The 17,995-nt window shown below is 39.6% G+C and overlaps 2 protein-coding genes across 5 annotated transcripts in view; both read left to right on the top strand.

The window, feature by feature from the left end:
* Positions 1-11,801, top strand: part of NWD2 (NACHT and WD repeat domain containing 2) — a 54,206-nt gene extending 42,405 nt beyond the window's left edge. For both annotated transcript variants that reach the window (XM_039551093.1, XM_039551092.1), the window contains 4 exons: positions 1,758-1,958; positions 3,534-3,678; positions 3,985-4,574; positions 6,155-11,801. In XM_039551093.1, coding sequence (XP_039407027.1) covers positions 1,758-1,958; positions 3,534-3,678; positions 3,985-4,574; positions 6,155-10,090 — 4,872 coding nt within the window. In that variant the 3' untranslated portion in view covers positions 10,091-11,801. The remainder of the gene's footprint in view (positions 1-1,757; positions 1,959-3,533; positions 3,679-3,984; positions 4,575-6,154) is intronic.
* Positions 11,802-16,946: 5,145 nt separating this feature from the next.
* Positions 16,947-17,995, top strand: part of C4H4orf19 (chromosome 4 C4orf19 homolog) — a 41,230-nt gene continuing 40,181 nt past the window's right edge. For all 3 annotated transcript variants that reach the window (XM_010401812.4, XM_010401811.4, XM_039551639.1), the window contains exon 1: positions 16,947-17,092. The gene's annotated coding sequence lies outside the window, so the exon portion shown is untranslated. The remainder of the gene's footprint in view (positions 17,093-17,995) is intronic.

The following is a 17,995-nucleotide window of genomic DNA, read 5'->3' as shown; positions in this document are numbered from 1 at the left end:
TTATTTCATGAAATTTGTTATTATATAATTCTAGTTACTGAACACATTCATTCCATTCTCTTGACTCCTTGATGCGTACCCTGAATGAAGCTGTGGTGGGGTCTGAATGGGCAGCCAGGCAAACTCAATTTTCCCCTAAAGCCTCTCTACTGGAGAAGCTTCTTGAAGGACCCAGATGGTGTGACTTGTCAGAAACTGGAACCTGGGCCGTATGAACTATCACAATTCCTACATTCCTTTGCTTCTCCTAAGCAGTGGACAGACATTGACTTTTCCTGTTCACCAGCTCTTTGTCAGTGCCCCTCTGTGGAGGATGCCAGCTACTTGCCATCAGAGCCAGCGTGGTAGTTCATGTGAGTTCTGCCTAGTCTGCTCCAGGCGAAAATCAGCCAGGTTAATTTACACAATGTCGGGTGGGGTCTGAGCTAACTGGTTTTCCCTGAAAGGATTAGGAAGTGTTTGTGCGCTGCTCTGATGTCTCTGCTCTGGGGCTGCAGCATCTGGCATGGTGAGCCACTGGAGTACCATGTGCCAGCATAGCTGGGTTCCACAAAGTGTTCTGCTGCTTTGTGCTTTTATAATCAGTGAAGCAGGCTTCATCATCATCAATTACTGATTTTCAGGGTGTTCTTCTGCTGGAATAGTTTAAAACGACTTCACATTTTGACAAGTGGTTTAAAAATAATGAATATTTAGATGTTATTTACAAACATGGTCATTTACATTTTTAGGGCACTGCTATATTTGCATTGGCATTACTTTACTAAGAGATCTTTCTGATTCAAGTCAAGATTCTGACACTGTTGGTTCCTCTCCACATTAAGTACTCCTTCTCATTAACTCAAGATCTTTGCTGAATACATTTAAAACGAGGAAAGAATTTTTTTAAATTTCATTTTAAATTAAGTAAGAATTCTCAGTGACTTCTGTGGACCAAGTATTTAATGCAGAATTGATCTGATGATCACAAATTTGAAAAAATTTGTCAAAAGATTGCAGTAATTTTCTATAACACTGTTGTCTATGAAATTGTAGGGCATTACAATCATATTTTTATAAAATGTTTACAGACAGTAAACTACAGAATTTTTTTTTTTTTTAAGAGTATATTTAGAGCATCACAACCAGTGTTTTAATCCTTGTTTTTGAAAGTGAAACGTCTCATGTGCCACGGTTTAAGAACTGACTTCCACAAACCTTTACCTTCATGCAGAGGTACTAAAGTGGGGTTTGATCCATTTCTACTCAGTATTTGCTGCTTCCTTGCTCCACTGTTCATTCAGTGGACAGCTACTGGGGCAAATACATCAAAGGAATAGAAGACAGCAAAGCCGTTTGTGGTTCTGCAACACTGATCCTTGGTGTTGCTGGTACAAGCCACCATTTCAATTTCCTTTTGCATGTGAGGATAATCTCAACCTGTGACTAATGGAGTTCAATAACACGAGTCAATACTGTGCTAGGTATGTAGGGTATTTTTCAATTACTTCTTTTGAATGCCTTTGTATTTTTACTACCAGTTAGTACTATGAAAGATAATATATCTACTCCAAATTTTCTAAGTCATCATGGTAGAATACAGCTCAGTACGGTACCCTTACCAATAATTCCTGTCACACATTACCTGTTTCCCTTCCTAGTAATTTCAAAGTCATTACACTGCTACCAGACTTACTTTTATGAAATTCAGATCCTGAGGATGCTTTTTGCATAATGTAAAAGAAAAATTTAATCCCTACTTTCCTCTAAATACATAGGGCCTGTTGGGAGAGAAGTATGGGAACATCCGAATACCAGGGGAAGTTGAGTCAGCAGAATTTGAAATGATCCTGGATGCTGCTATAGAGGCCAGGCTAGAGACCAGGATTTTAGAAGAGTGGTATTGCAGGGATGAGAACGCAGTTCCGCCAGCATATTACCTCAGACCAAAATCTGAGATGCTGAAGAACCAGAATACGGTAAGTCACAGTCACCTGCTCACAAAATTTTTCTCTATCAGTTACAGTGGCAGCAAGGCCAGGCACTTGCTGCTGTCTAAGAATTAACTTCTACAGCCCAGTCCACACCTGAACAGCTGCTGCTGTGGTGCTCCTTTCCTATACATGGTGAAGGGAGCAGCTGCAAAACACTAAGGAACACAACTCCTGCATTGATGTGCCCTCTGATAACAGCTAGAGCAAGTGGACTTGGATCATCTGCAACCTGTTAGGGCTAGTGGGACAGTTGTACAGATTTCCCTTCCCTGATGTTGTAACATGGAGAACTCAGGCTCTTCGGCTTGGTATTGTGCATTTGCTAGATTTCAATGAATAGTACTTGCAGAGGAAATGCACATTTTCCCTTCTATCCCCATAGAAGAAAACTCTAACGGTCAAACAAGTGCTTATCACTGTCCTGAGTCAGATGTCATGCTTTTAACTTACTAACTGTAATCTAACGTAAGATTTTTGAACACTGTTAATTATCATTTTTAAAGCAGGCATTTGTCTTTCATTGATGACAATAAAAAGTGTATGTATTTCTCAGGGCTTAGTTCTACCCTCCTGTACATCCAGTATAAACCCAAGGACATATTTTAGTGTACAAAAAATGAAGTCCTTGAAAGAGTTTTCACTTCCTTTTGAGTGCATACTGTATAATTGGGGGGTTTTGTTATTAAATCTTTGTACTTTTCCTGAGGCTACTGGTAACACAGGACTAAGTAAAAAGATGTTCATAACTTAAAGCTGTAACTTAAAGATGTAACATAGATATAACATAACTTAAATACGTAACATAGAGTTAATTGTCGTAAACTTATAGAAAGTAATAAAAGATACACAGCTCTGACAAGTAAGAGTTGCTACGGAATTTATCCTAGAGGTTCCACCCTCCAAGAAAACTGGAGACCCGTGAAACATTTCAGCAGCAGTAAATAAAACCTAGCTGCTTCAATGAAAGCACCAGTGTGGCATTTGCAAGATACCATCTGAAAGGATTAGTGAATTTATATTACAGTTCCTCTCTGATAACAGTAAGGTTAGTGTTACTATAGCAATGAATGAATGAATGTAATGTCACATATAATCCTTTATTTTTAAAATATGGTAGCTAATATAAGGCACTTAATTACAGGTACCAGGATCCTCATTTTCAGTTTTGAGATCCAAGTTTAGATTATTATCATTATTACATCTCATTAAAGGAGTGGTAATTTTAGCAGTATTACTGCGGCTTTATTATCATTATTTCAGTCTTGGTTCTCAGAACCCTCTTTCCATAAAGGTGTTATTTGCCTTATTCTTGAAAAATACTGCATTAGCTGCCTACACGAGGGATTTAGAAAATATTCCAAGGAGCTAACTCTTAAAATTCTAAAATGGAATACATTATGATCATCTGCAGTATAAAACATTTTACTTCTATTTATTTTTGTTAGTATATGTGCTTCTCTGTTACCATGTTATTTTTGGCGTTGCATATTAGACTTCTACTTTCTGAAGTTATATATGTATGCATCACACCTACTTTTTAACTATGGATATTTTTAAAAGATGGAATCTTCTTCAAATTCTATGAATGAGAACAAATGGCAAGATATATCAGAAGAGATTAAGAAGATTTTTAAGACTGCTGTGAAATTGCTGTATGAGAAAGGAAAAATGAAACACAGCCAAGCAAAGAGATATCTTTCCTCTGGTAAAGTTCACACTAACTATTTCTATGTATTCATTTATTGTGTTTTCTGTCAACCTTTCCACAAACATGAAAATATATTTCTGTTGGCATTTCTCATATAATTAAAGGGGGGGGGCGGGAAGGTTTGTTGTGCTTGCTTGAGACTAAAACCCATACAAAAGCACCCAGCAAATTCTCTGTTTCTTTGTTTTTTTCTAATTTTTACAGAGATGCAATCAGGAGTCTGCCTGTTGCGGGTAGGGCATGTTCTTGAACTGTTTATAAAGAAAAGTTAACAGAGGCTCTCTATTCTCTTTTCATCTCCAGCTATTGAAGATGAACTTGATTTTGCCTTGGGTAAGCAAACACCAGCTTTCCTAAAGAAGTGTGTTTGCTACATTCGGAAAATTGCCAACATTGAGCGTTTCGTTAAAATTCCAGAGATGGGAAAATACATGGACGTGGTACATAAAGCTGGGAAGTTTCTACGAGATCCTGAAGCCCATGAGAAACTGATCAAGCTCAGGGACGAATTCATTCCTACCATTGTTGCATCGTCCAATCTGAGAGTGTACACATCTGTCACTCACTGTGACATGAAACTGGGTTACTCCCAAGAAGTGGAGAGCCATTACATTGAAGGACTTGGTAAACAGTTCTATGAAGACATGATTGATATAATCCAAGCTACAGTGCAGCAGAATTTTGACACAGAGACAGACATGCTGTACGATGAAGTTCTTCAACACTCATCACTGTGTAAAACGTACTCCACTTTTTATGAGTATAGATGTGAGGCATTAAACATAGTTCACAAATATGTTTTACCTAGAAAAATAGGACACATTAATCCTCTTATCATATATGGAGGACCATGCACAGGAAAGACTCTTTTATTAGCTGAAGCAGCAAAGAAGGTAAATAAACACCTTACATATGAAGGTTATGTTGAGAGCATTACTGCATGTAAAGGCCAACTTAGTTTAATTCTTTTCTCAACAGATCTATCAGCCCTCGATATATAAAATAAAAATAACTTAATGTATATTCGGCATATTATTGTACACATAAGCAGGAAAATACCTTTCAATAGTAACATGTCTGTATCATGTGCTTAGCCAAAACAAATATAGTTTATCAAAGCTCTTAGAAGTCTAATAGGAATCAATATATTTTGAATTAACTATGTGTATTTTAGAATTATCTTTTTCCTTCTTGTGTCTCTGAGGCCCTATGAATCCACAACCATCTAAACATCTTATACTGGTTTTAGTCAAACACAAATGCAGTATGTCTTTCCAAGTCATGCCATCTCATGTTGTCATCAGAAATTATTCCAGAATTATTCTAATACACTGGCTACAAATCTATCCATAATAAGCTGCAAAAATACCCATACTTATTTATCTGGTCTATGCTGTTTAAGTCATTGAGCTGAGTACTAGGGGGAAATGAATGAAACACTTTGTGCAAGGCAGGACAAGATGCAGGAAAGGACCAAGCTGGCATCACCAGACCTAATTCTTCAGCTGGGAGTCACAACATTGGGTTCCCAGCAGGGTGGTCCGAGAATTTAGCATAGTGAGCTGGGAAACAGCCATAGCAGCCAGAAGGAAATGGAGAAGGGAACAATACTGTTTAAAACCCCTGTACCTACTTCCTGTGGAGTCACATTAACTGTATATGAAATTGGGATTTGCAACTCGAGATCTCGTTTCATATCTGAGTACATAAGTCAGCCTAGAGAGTCTGGTTCTGTTTTTCTTTTAAAATACTAATAACATAAAGTGAGGTGAAGATATGTAGAACCAAGTGTGTTAGCCTGCACAGACTGCGAAGATTTAAAGAAGTCACATTCCTCACTGGCTTGAAGTGCTCTAACCGAAAAAACTTCAAGAGATAGATACTTTTTCATTTTTGTGGCAGTGTTTTCGAGTAAAAGTCATAGGCACACCAAAGCAAAGGGTAGTTCTGTGGGCCAGGGATTAAGGTAACCAGCTAATTAAGGGCAACCTTATTCTGTTGTAAGATCATGTACTCTGATCCATGTCCTCTAGAGACATGCCTTTATACTCGTTCAGAATCAATGCTAAACAGGTTTAGGTGGTAGGCTGGTATGCCTGACCAAGGATGACGTTGTGTAGTGTCTAAGGAAGTTTATTTATAAGAGACTCTACCTACTTACTTTCAGAACTGAGACTCAGATTTTGCGAAGAGTACCCTGGGATTTATGGGGTGCTTTCTAGTCATGTCCCCTTTGGTGTCCACCATTTTTGTGGAGCTCAGTCGTAGTGTTTTGAGCTATTACCTGTGCTAACAAAGATGATATATGATAAGAATTTCATTCAGTGCACCCACCTTGAACTCTGCTAGTGAAAGAATTTCTATTCAACCATTAATATTTTAAAATGTTTATTTATATATAGACTATCACTATTTATAAATTCTGTTACTGTGCTTCACTGAGATATAAACTGAATTATGCTCTGTATTCTAGGCCTATTCCTGGTTGCAAGAAGAGATGGGACCAGATTCTGACCCTGTGGTAGTTATAAGATTTTTGGGATCTACTGAAACAAGTACAGATCTGAAGAATATACTTCAAAGCATTTGTGAACAGCTAGCAGTCAACTATCGTTGCCTCGTACAAAGTTACCCGAAAAAGATTCATGACCTTCGAGACTTGTTCATAAATCTCTTGAATGAGTCTTCATTTCACAGGCCACTGGTGATAATATTTGATGCTTTAGAACAGCTAACAGATAGTGATGATGGTAGGAAGCTCTGGTGGCTTCCCATTCACCTTCCACGTTCAGTACGGATAATTTTGTCAACACTGCCAAACAAGCATGGGGTCCTGCAAAAACTGAGGTGCCTTATTCATGAAGAAAGCAACTATATTGAATTGACTGCAAGGGACAGAAAGATGTGTAGTCAAGTACTGAAACATCAGCTGCTGCGAGTTAAAAGGAAAGTAACATCAGGGCAACAAATCTATGTCAATGAGGCATTCTCCAAGTGCACACTGCCTATGTTTGTGAACTTAACCTTCAGAGAGGTCAGGAACTGGAGATCTCATAAGGATGTGGATGATTCCTCCCTCTGTGTCACTGTCCATGAAAGCATAGAGCAGTTGTTTTGGTCACTGGAAAACAAGTGTGGACCAAGACTATTGTCAAGAGCACTTGGCTACATCACTATGTCCAAATCTGGCCTGAGTGAAATGGAACTGGAGGATATTTTAGCCCTTGATAACAGTGTTATGTATGAACTGAATGAGAGAGTCAGAGAGAGTAACCCATTGAGAATTCCATATATATACATTGCAAGACTTAAGGAGGGCTTACAGGGGTATTTAATAGAACGACAGGTGAAAAATGTAACACTGCTTCTTTGGGCAAATAGGCACTTGCATTTAATTGCCCAGAAATTGTACCTGCACAATGAAGAAGACCTGCGTGAAATGCACACAGTCATGGCAGAGTATTTCCTTGGTGTTTGGTCAGGTGGACGAAGAAAACCTTTTTACAGCAATGACCGATATCTGAGTGGTTGTCCTGACCATGGCAGTAGAGGTCTGAATGAGGATGAAAAGCACTGCATGGATCAGGCTGCTTTTGACAGGCAGGCACCAGATCAGCCATGGGTCTTTCAGTGTAACCCATTGGAACCTGATATCTTTTTTATTAATCACAGAAAAATGACAGAGCTTATTCATCACTTAACAAGATGTGGAAGAACTGATGATCTTCTGTACGGAGTCATCATGAACTTCAGCTGGCTATACACCATGATTAGAATAGGGCAGTTTGATAAAGCACTTTCTGACATAGAACTGGCTTACACTTACTCTCAAGAAAAGGAGCTGAAATTTCTGGCCAGCACCCTCCGCAGTATAAAGTTCAAAGTAGTAAAATACCCAGGTTCACTCTCCGCTGAATTGCAGCAGAGACTACTCCCAGTAGTAAGTTCATTGCCCAAACTCAGACATCTCCTCTTAGAATGTGACAAGGATGGACCCAAGTACTGCTCTATCGTCCCTTTGCATTCCTCCATGGATGTGACTTACAGCCCCGAGCGCCTGCCACTGTCATCCAGCTGCATGCATGTCACTGAGATTTTGCCTACATTTAATCCCAGCACAATTATTGCTGCTTTAGAAAATGGCTCCATTAGCACTTGGGATGTAGAAACCCGCCAGTTACTAAGGCAAATTACAACATCTCCGTCTGTTATCTTAGGGATGAAGCTTAGTAGTGATGAAAAGTATCTCGTAGTGGCTACAACAAACAACACTCTTTTGATATATGATAACATAAATTCCTGTCTTCTGTCTGAGGTGGAAATCAAGGGGTCAAAACATTGTGCAATTGCAGGGGGCTCCAGTTTCATAAATGGATTTACATTATCAGTCAACCATGCACTTGCTTGGCTGGAGGCCAGTAAAGATGTTACTGTAATAGATCTGCTTTACGGTTGGCCTCTCTATCACTTCCACTGCTGGTATGAAGTGACCTGTGTGCAGTGTTCTCCAGATGGAGTTTATGCATTCTGCGGGCAGTATTTGAACACCGCGACCGTTTTCCACTTGGGCAGCGGAGAGAAGCTGACCACCGTGACCTCTGAATTTTCAAGTGGATTTGTGAAATTCCTTCTCATTTTGGACACGGCCCAAGAGATGGTGATGGTGGACAGTGAGGGTAGCCTCTCTGTTTGGAATACAGAGGAAATAGCAAAACCCCAGCTTACAGATGACTTTGACTGCAGAAGAGAAGACAGTGAAGTTGTCAGCATAGAGCTTTCTGAAGACCAAAGTGCAATTTTAATTTGTAAGGCTCTCAGCATTGAACTTCTTGACACTCGTGTGTGGAAGGTGGCTGAAAAGTTTAGAGCTAAACACAATGAGCGCTTTATATCTGCCGTGTTGTCCAAAAATGGCAACTGTATAATCGCTTCCATAGAAAATACCTCAGCCATTTTTGTTTGGAGAAGAGATACCGGACAGTGTATGGCAAGCTTACAGGAAATCTCAGGAACTATAGTCAGGCTAATTAAATCAAATCATCATAACATGCTGCTATCCTTATCCACCAGTGGTGTCCTTTCTATCTGGGATATAGACATCATAACTGCTATGTCCAATATTGACAAATCTGGCAAACCTATCCAAAGACTGGTGTTGCCAGCCAGAGGTGAATTAATATACACATTGGATGGATCAGATTCTGTCCATAAGTGGAACTTCAGCACTGGATTTATTGAAGCTGTGTTCAAGCATGAAGGTATTGTTGAAAACTGTGTGCTGACCTCTTCTGGAGAGATAATGGTTACATCAGATGATAAATGCAGCCAGTATGTATGGCACACGGTTAGCGGTGAAAATATCTTTCGCATTAATGGACAAAAAATCTCGGAGCTAATGATTACTCATAATGATCAGTTTGTAGTCTCTCTCTGTGAGCAAAATGCATCCAGAGTTTGGCGACTGGCTACAGGACATAGGGTTTGCAATATTTTAGTTGCCTTACAGAATGCATTTATAACAACTGCAAACACATTTGTAGTCGGAATGGCAAAGAACAAAGTGTTGGCAGTGAGTCTCTGGACAGGCAGTATAACAAAGAAGTTTAGCTGTGATGATGGTGCAAGCATTGTGGATATTAAGTTGATACCAGACTGCCCAGATATTATAGTATTTATAACATCTACTGAAACCGTGAACATCTGGAGCCTAACAGAGGAAGTCATCTGCAGACGAGTACAATTGCCTACCAATTTCTTAAAAAAATTGGAAGACTTTGAAATATCTCCAAATGGGAAGCTAGGAATTATCACCCGTGGTGATGAGAACATCAATGTGCTTGATTTATACAGCGGGAAACTTCGTGTGGTTCACGCTCCAGGTGTCATCTGGCGGCAGAGGCTGTCTCGTGATGGCCGCTATCTGGTGTACATTTGTTGTCGTGGGGAAGAAGATGATGACAATGGTGCAGTCTCTAGTTTAATTGTAATGAGGCTAGCAGATGGCAAAAACATCGGTGCCTGTTCTCTTTATAAAACTCCCACTTTCCTTGCACTCTCACAGAGACATTTAAACATTATTATTGGATTTGATGATGGAAGTATAGGTACTTACACTGTAGTGGATCGAGTTGATGCTGCACTGAAAATCAAAATTGCTACTTCAAACAGCCGTCAGATTTTCAACAACGCAACACAAGTGATTAGGCCAAAGTGTCACAATTACAGTTTCAAGGTGACTGCAGACTGCATTTGGAGGGAATCAACGGAAGTATTTGCAAGGGATAGCCCCATTACAGTTACAGAGGCTGAGGTGAGCGAAGCAACACCAACCAAAAAACACAACTATTGCTATGAGAAAGTGTGCTCAGCCATAGATTGCAGAGGACACAGTTTTGCCTCTGACAACTGAATAACCATCTGGATGAGCTTATCTGAATAGTACACTTGCTTAGGTATGTTTTCTGACTTCTTGTGAAAACCAGTGCATTTCCTGGAAGACAGATAGAAACAGCAGAGGGCAGACCAGCTGTTTTTTCCTGTCTTACATTTCTGTAAACATGGAAGCAAACATAAAGCAAATGGGCTGCAGGGTTTTTTTTAATTTCGGAATACAAGGTTTAGTCCAGAATTTCACCAGGGCCTTGATTAAAAATTTCTAGCAATACTATCAAAATTGTTATGCTATTACAGAAGTTAGGTGATTGTATCTGTGGCTGACAGACTGTTTCAACTAGAACTAAGGCTCTAAGTGATTGGTGAGAAGTCAGACCACTATTTTACACTCCAAGTCACCTAAATGGGTCTATAGCTAACAGTCAATTTTATACCCACTTGCAAAAATGTGTTTTCTGCTTGATGGTGCAATGACAAGATGTCACCTGCCAACCTGGAACACTTGATACATTCCATCATCATTTTAAAAATACCTACTTTTATTTTTCTTTTTAATTGGGATTAATCTTTGGGTTGAAAGGAGTAGATGCCAGTCAGCTGCTAACATGTCAACATGTGAGGCGACAAGTATTTGTTCACCCTAGTGAACAGAATGACAGCTTTTTTTTTTTTTTTAATTGCATGCAGGGATTTCAGGTTTCTGTATTGTGATAAAAATTATAAAAGTCCTAAGTTCTAAAGGAAGTATAGGGATTGGGGTTTTATTTTTGGTTTGGGGAAATTTTTTGTCTCCATAGTGTGTATTAGTACAGGTTGTAATGAAAATTTTTCAAAGAGAAGAGGTGTTACTGATAAACACTTAAAAACATTAATTTCTTTATGTTAAAAGGTTACTATCCATTTTGTTGTAAGAAAGTCTAAAGTATCTCCTATGTCTCCAAAATAATCTTAGTAGTTTTCAGACACGCCGTGTATTAGTCCTTATAACATTTGCCTTAGTATTGTTTCTGTTCTTCCCCATGATAAATTCAGATCAAGTGACCAAGCACTCTGGGACTGTTTGTATATCTGCTCAGATATTCTACTAAATGTAAAGGCTGTCCAGAGGTCCTTTCCTAGTCCAGTTTGTAATGGGTTTTTCTTACTTTCACAAGCTTCACTTTCTGCTTTAGAAACTGTTCTGAGCCTTTTGTACAGTTTTACCAGTTTCAAGGCAGAAATTGTGAAATAATGACAAATGCTGTTTAAAAAAAATTACATTTTCCTAAGAAAAGATCTATACTGGACAACATCTGAAAGGATAAAAAATTTTTCCCCTACTTACATATCTTAAAGATGGCACACCCATGGAAATATTTTCAAATTACTTAGACAGAATAATCTTATTTTTAAAGTCAGAATTCCATGTCACAGATTTCCAAGAAATGAATGCTAAGCTAGAACTTAATGTAGTGTGTGAATGTTCAATGTACAAGCCAATATAGTATATTAAGTGACTTGAATGATTTTTTCCTAACTTGTTTGCAACTAATAGATCATATTGAATGTTTTTATGTAAACTTTGTATTGTTGGGAAAACCTACCCAATCAGAGATTTATATTTTCATAAATGTCAAATTTAGTTAAATTTTGTTACAGAGTTGTTAAATTAGAAATCTACTGCAGTCTTCAAACAAATATACAGTCTTGTGTATGCATTGTTTGTACTAATAAACTGTGGAAGCCGACCTGTGTGTGTTCCTTAATTCCATGGAAATTCCGCTCTGGCAGAGGGACACAAGCCCTTTGCAGCTTCCTTTGGCCTGAATATAAATAATTTTTAAGGGCAGTATTGATAAGGAAAAATTCCAGTATTTTTCCCACTGCGGTTAACTAAATCAAACATTCAAAAAAAACCCACACCATTCTTAAATGATATTTATGACTGGATTGCATACTGCCAGTATGCAAACCAACAGACATGAGGGCTTGTGTGACCAACCCAGTAAAAAGCACCAAAAAAAGGGACCTGAAAGTCCACTCCCATTCAGACCTGTAAAGCTATGGGAAGAGGCTGTGGGCACCAAAGTTCCCAGGATCCTGCCCCAAAGGTAGGCAGCTTCCACCTTCTTGCAAACACAATGCTTGACTTGCACATTTTGGCCTTGAACTTCCTGTCCACAACCTGTGTAATACTGGAAAGTTAGTTCTTTCATTATCTTGAAAGGGTAAAATACATTTTCTGTCTTCCAGGAGAGTGGCTGATTTTGGGTAGTAATGGAGTATAATGTAATCACAGAACCACAGAATACGCTGAATTGGAAGGGACCCCCAGGGATCATCAAGTCCAGCTCTTAGCCTTGCACAGTACACCCCCGAATCACACCTTGTGCCTAACCTACCTCATTCAGCTTGTCAGCTTTCTGAATCAATTTTTCAGGGGTGAGACTCCTCACACTGAGCCTATGCAGCAGACACAGGCTTCTGAATGGCTTCAGGCTGCTGCTACTTGCTACTGCAAGAGTGAGTGTTCCATAGCCTTTCACAAAGCTGTCCCCAAGTACGTGTATCCAGCAGTACTGAGACAGAGTAGTTTCTCCAGTAATGAGCCCTCCAAATACCAAGTGCTGTTCTACCCCTGCATAGGAGTAGAGCCATTCACTTTTTGTTAAGAGGCACTATTTGCATCTGGAGAACAAAGCTTTCATTTATTTTTTAGATAACTTGCATCTATAAACAAGCTCAGATGGGGTCTGTATTTTCTGACACACAAGATTCTAGGAATAGGCTGTAGCTGCAAGAAAGCTTTAACAGGGAATTAGCCGGAAATTCTTTGGCAGACAAAGGTAAGCCGGAGGTCAGCTAGAAAAAATATTTTTATCAGTCATTTCCTTTGCACCACAGCTGGGGAATGCACAGCCCGTGACTTCATTTCAAACAGCCTGTGGCCATTCAACTTTTTTTCACATTATTATCAGATAACATCAAAATGTGGGTTAACATGTAGCCTGGGAAAGTTTGCATTCAGAAGTCTGTGTTTCAGTGGCTCCCCAGCCCTGATTTCTCCCTGATGCACACTCAAGCCCTCTACCTGTGGAAACAGAAGTTTTAGCCATCTTGCAAAGAGAATGTAAAGCAAATATTGATTGCTAAAATGGTGTTTGTGTGCAGAGGAGACTGTTTCAGCATAAAATCCTGAGAGTTTGCTCTTTGTCAAAAACTATGTGTGTCTGTATGATACGTCGTAAGATGGGTCCTCTGGGGCACTTCCATAAAGCTGTTAACAGCAATATGCATAATTTCATTTTGTTGATTAAAGATTTAAAAATACCTGGTTTAATATAAATATTAAGACTGCAAAAGGACAGACTTCTGAAATCTATTTTTATTTATTCTAATTTTAAAGCCAAATACTTTCTAAGGCATTTTTTAATATAATCATAAAATTGATCATGTAATCATCCAAATGTGGACTAGGGCCTCTGGATAGGTTTCATTAACAAGGGTTTGTTACTAAGAATCATTAGAAAGTATTTATGCTACAAATATAACCTACTTCAAGTTCTTGTAGCCTGTTATGGACATTACTCAGTATCTCTTCTTAGATCACCACATGGCTGCAGGGAGGCCAGTGAGCTACATTTTTTCCTGTGGTTTACCTTTCCAGCCTGGTTACAGAACACCATTCCTTGCATTTTGGAGGTAGTCTCCTGACTTTCACCACATGAACTGATGCTCTCGGTGTGGGTCTAATTCATAATCTCAATTCAACAGGAAGGTCAAAGGCTGCAGGAATAGTCATCATGATCCGTCCCAAGGCAGGATGAGGCATTTTATTGTGTGTTTCTCCAGAAGGGGCAGTTTGCACCATCACCCTTCTGTGAAAAAGGGTCTTTCACTATCAAGGACAAGCTATACAGTGCTCAATACACTTGAAAACAGAGGCCAATAAGCAGAAGAGTGTGAGGGAATATTTCCAGTCCAGTATAACATGCTCTTAAAATCACTCGTTTCCCCAAGTGACAGTTAAAATCTGCCTCTAGCTCTTCTCCCTGCCTCTGCTGTCCTATCATCCCAGATCCATGCCGTTCCTGCTTACCAGGGTGAGTGATGCTCCCATTCCAACTCAGCAAAGCCCCTGGTCTGTTCCCAGCCATGGTACAGTCTCCATGTGCAGCACCTGCTCTTTTGGTAGCTCACTGGGCTCCTCTCCAGCCTCAGCAGGGAATACACAAAAATGGATTTAAGGCATGTTCACATGTTCCCACTGTTAGAGCTTTCACCACACAATACTGTATAAATAAAATCATCTGCCAGCTCTCCTACTACATCTCTGATTCCACATGCATTTCAGTGCATGTGAGAAAGCTTCTAGACTGAAATAGATCTTGTCAGCATGTTTAAAGTGAAATACACAGAACTGCAAGGTGAGAGATGAAGCAAAAATCCAGATATGCTGTAGCACAGATGAAAACAACATCCCCAAAGCAACTGGATTGTTTGCTGCCATTTGTCTACATTATCCAATTGCTTGCTAGTAAATTGCCCAGCACTTCCCACTGTAATATCACATTGACAATAGCATATGAAGTCATAATGTTAGCCTTTTAGGCTGCAATTTTTCAAGGCAGCCTTCTAGCTCAGCAGGAACATTCTCCAGAAAACCTCAGCCAAAACAGTCAACTAAGGTACAAGAATGAAATCAGAGGAAAAAGAGGATTTCTGCAGGCTGAATGTCTCAACTACTTTTCCTTTGAAAAAGTGTCACACCCGTGTTTTTGAATAAGCACTATGGGTTGGTGAGACAAGTGATCATTTCCTGCAGTCCACATCTGTGAAAACCTGTTAAGCAATCAACCCAGAAAGATCCTAGCAGTTTGCACATACAGAAAATGATAGGTTTCAGAAGCACAGCACGGCTGGGATTGCAGGGGCTGGGGCAGAACTTCTCTCCTACAACAGAAGTACCGAGTGTTGATTCGAGAAATTTCAAAAATGAACAGTCTGTGGAACAAGAAAGAATACGGTGGCCATGGAAGGGGTCTGAAAATTATGCCAAGCATTAGGGGAGGGAGGAAGGCACTGTGTTTGCTTTGAGTGACCTCCTGGCTTAAAATGCAGCTTTTCAACCGGGACATTTCTTGGCCTGTTAACCCACCTCATTATCCCAGCAGCCACGAGTACAATGGCAAGATACCACAGGCAAAATACCGCCGAGTTGGCCATGGGGTGAGCTCCGGCTGGGCAGGGCCATGAGCCGGTCCAAGCACATGCTGTGCACACAGCAGCAGATCCATGCTGCAGAGGTAGCCCTAAATTGCCTGCATCTCCCACCTCCCTCACCTTCTCTAGCAACCTGGGGATATGTTAGACTGGCAATTCTTTACTTACTGACCAGAGAGCCTTTGGAGAGTTTAGTGACTGTTTTGTACTAAGAAACTTCCTGGCTCTTCAAATCCATTTTCAGCTAACACTAATCGTTTGCAGGAGAAAAATATTTAAAATGTGCCAAAGAACAGTTGCAGAGCTTTGCAGCATGCTCATGGCCTGCAAATGATACTTGGTCTTTACGTTATGACATAGTTCTCTGCTTAAAATAAGAATACCCAAAGCAGCTTTTATTAATTTCTTTGCTGGCACAGGACGTTTCCCCCCGTGTGTGCGGGCTCCTGTAGCGGGAGGCTGGGGCCAGGTGGCGCATCTGAGTCCCTGCTCCCGGGCACGGGACCTGCCTGCCCCAGGCCACTGCTGACATGAGTTTGACAGTCTCAGCTTCAGCTCACTGCAGAGGATGCGAGGAGAAGTACAGCAGGGCAAACCTAGCCCATGGTGATTTTAGAAGGATAGTTTGCATGAGGAAGGTAAGCAAAAAGCCAGCACCCTCCTTCCACAGGGAAGGCAAGGATGCAATCCCTGCAATGCAGGGAGGCAACTGTAAATGTGGTATTACTTAGAGTGAGAACAGCACACTCACTCAGTATAGCAGCCAAACCTCATAAAAGTGCTTCCATGAGGCTTAACGCCACAAAAAAAAAACCAAACAAAAAAAAAATCAACAACAAAAACAAAACAAAAAAAACCCACCACAAAAAAAACACCCCAGAACACAACACAGAGATTTAGTTATCGAGATTTATCTATCAAGATTTATCTATCGAGAAGAGATTTATCTCTCGAGAAAGTTTTGTTAGCCCTGCTTTGCACCCCCCAGCTGTGACACAGGCACTTAGATGATGCAATCTTAGTGCCAGTTCTTTCCAGGAGCTTGTTTTACAGTTTCCAGGTACACTGACATATGTTAAAGATCACACATGACCCAGGTGTTTGCCTAAGTTAAATCTCTCCTCCTGCACAGGGAAAACTCTCTTAACTGGTTGTGGCAACAGAACATCTTTCATATCACTTCTGGAAACGCCACACTCAAATCAAAATGACTCCAGGAAACTAGGCAGCTTTCACAGGTAAATGTGACATGACGCCTGCAAATACACCTTAGAGCTGAATTTCTCTATAGACAATCACACAAAACAGTGGGGAATAAACGTCATTGCCAGGCAACAAGTAACAGAGGAACTTTCTGCCAAATCCCTCCAGCACTGTTTGTGATATGGGGAGATTTAATTTTAAGAATATGCAAATGGCAGCATGAATACACTGACAGGCTCAGACTTTGTTTTGGTTGTTGTGACCGTCCTGGAGGAAAGGAATTATTTGGCACGTGTTCTTCCACTTCTCGTTTTTTTAACCCTGACCAGAAAACGGTGAGTTCTATCAGGTTTTTATCCTGCTTGCAGGTAAAGGGTTACAGATTCTAGGAAGTATTAAATACAAACTTTAAAGGATTTTATTTTCATCTACAGTCACATGATGCCTTAATACCCAATGACACTAACTACAGTGTCTCATTAAGAGGTCATGCGAACTCCCAAGCTAAACAAAGCATTCTTACATATTTAACATTCAAATGCAGAAGCCAAGCTAAGCCATGGAAGATTGTAATCAGGAAATCTACACTTCCTGATCCACACAAAAGCTACAGGTAGGAAAAGTTCTTTTAAACTTGTAACATTGTGCTTTCTAGAGAAACTGTTTATGGGGCATATTTTGTACTCTCTTTCTTTTGTACTTTCCAAAATAGTGTAAGAACATTATCCTGACAATATCTGATCTCTCTTGTTCCACCTGTTGTAGAGTTAGGATTGTTTTTACACTCAGAAATACAGCTGACTCAGTGGAAATTTGAAAACAATTTTTAAGCCAAATCTATTTAAAAAGCAAATATTTTTAAAGATCTCTTAGTTATTGAAACGGTTGAGTTGGAGTGTGTGGGGTGAAGGAGGAGTTAATATGTCTTTGATATCTGAAATGAAGGGATTTAGAACTCTTTTAACTTCCTTATACCATGAATTGCACATTGTTTCAGTCACACTAATCCAAGTGTATTTTAAAGGATTTGTCTTCCTCACTGAACTTACATGATTTCTAAATTCCCCTCCTAGAATTTGGTACATTTAAAAATAAAATCTTAAAAAAGCAAATGAAAGACAGGTGGGGAGTACTACAATGCTCCATAAAAGGAGAAAAAATTACAAAATAGGGAGTAAGAGGAAAGTAATTTAAAAGTCATTTTGTTCTAAATTGAGAATTTAAATTGCATTAAAGCATATCAATTTTCACATGGAGTGATAGAGTTTCACTGACAATTGCTGGCAATATTGCAGGAGCTAATCTTTTTTTACTTGCACTGAAGGAGTTTTCCAGGCTACAGCGTTTGCATTTTTATTACAAAGATCTTTTTCTCATCACAATTTTCTTTAAACTGTAATTGTTTTCAGATGGTGTTCTAAATACTCAGTACTTTAATGCCTTTATGGGAATTTAGTTAAAGACTGCATACAATAGGGTTACAGAATCTAAATTTACTAAAAGGTTTCTAGTGCAT

Source organism: Corvus cornix, chromosome 4, assembly GCF_000738735.6.
Source record: "Corvus cornix cornix isolate S_Up_H32 chromosome 4, ASM73873v5, whole genome shotgun sequence".
NCBI classification, from domain to species: Eukaryota; Metazoa; Chordata; class Aves; order Passeriformes; family Corvidae; genus Corvus; species Corvus cornix.
This window is presented reverse-complemented; position numbering and strand designations above follow the sequence as displayed.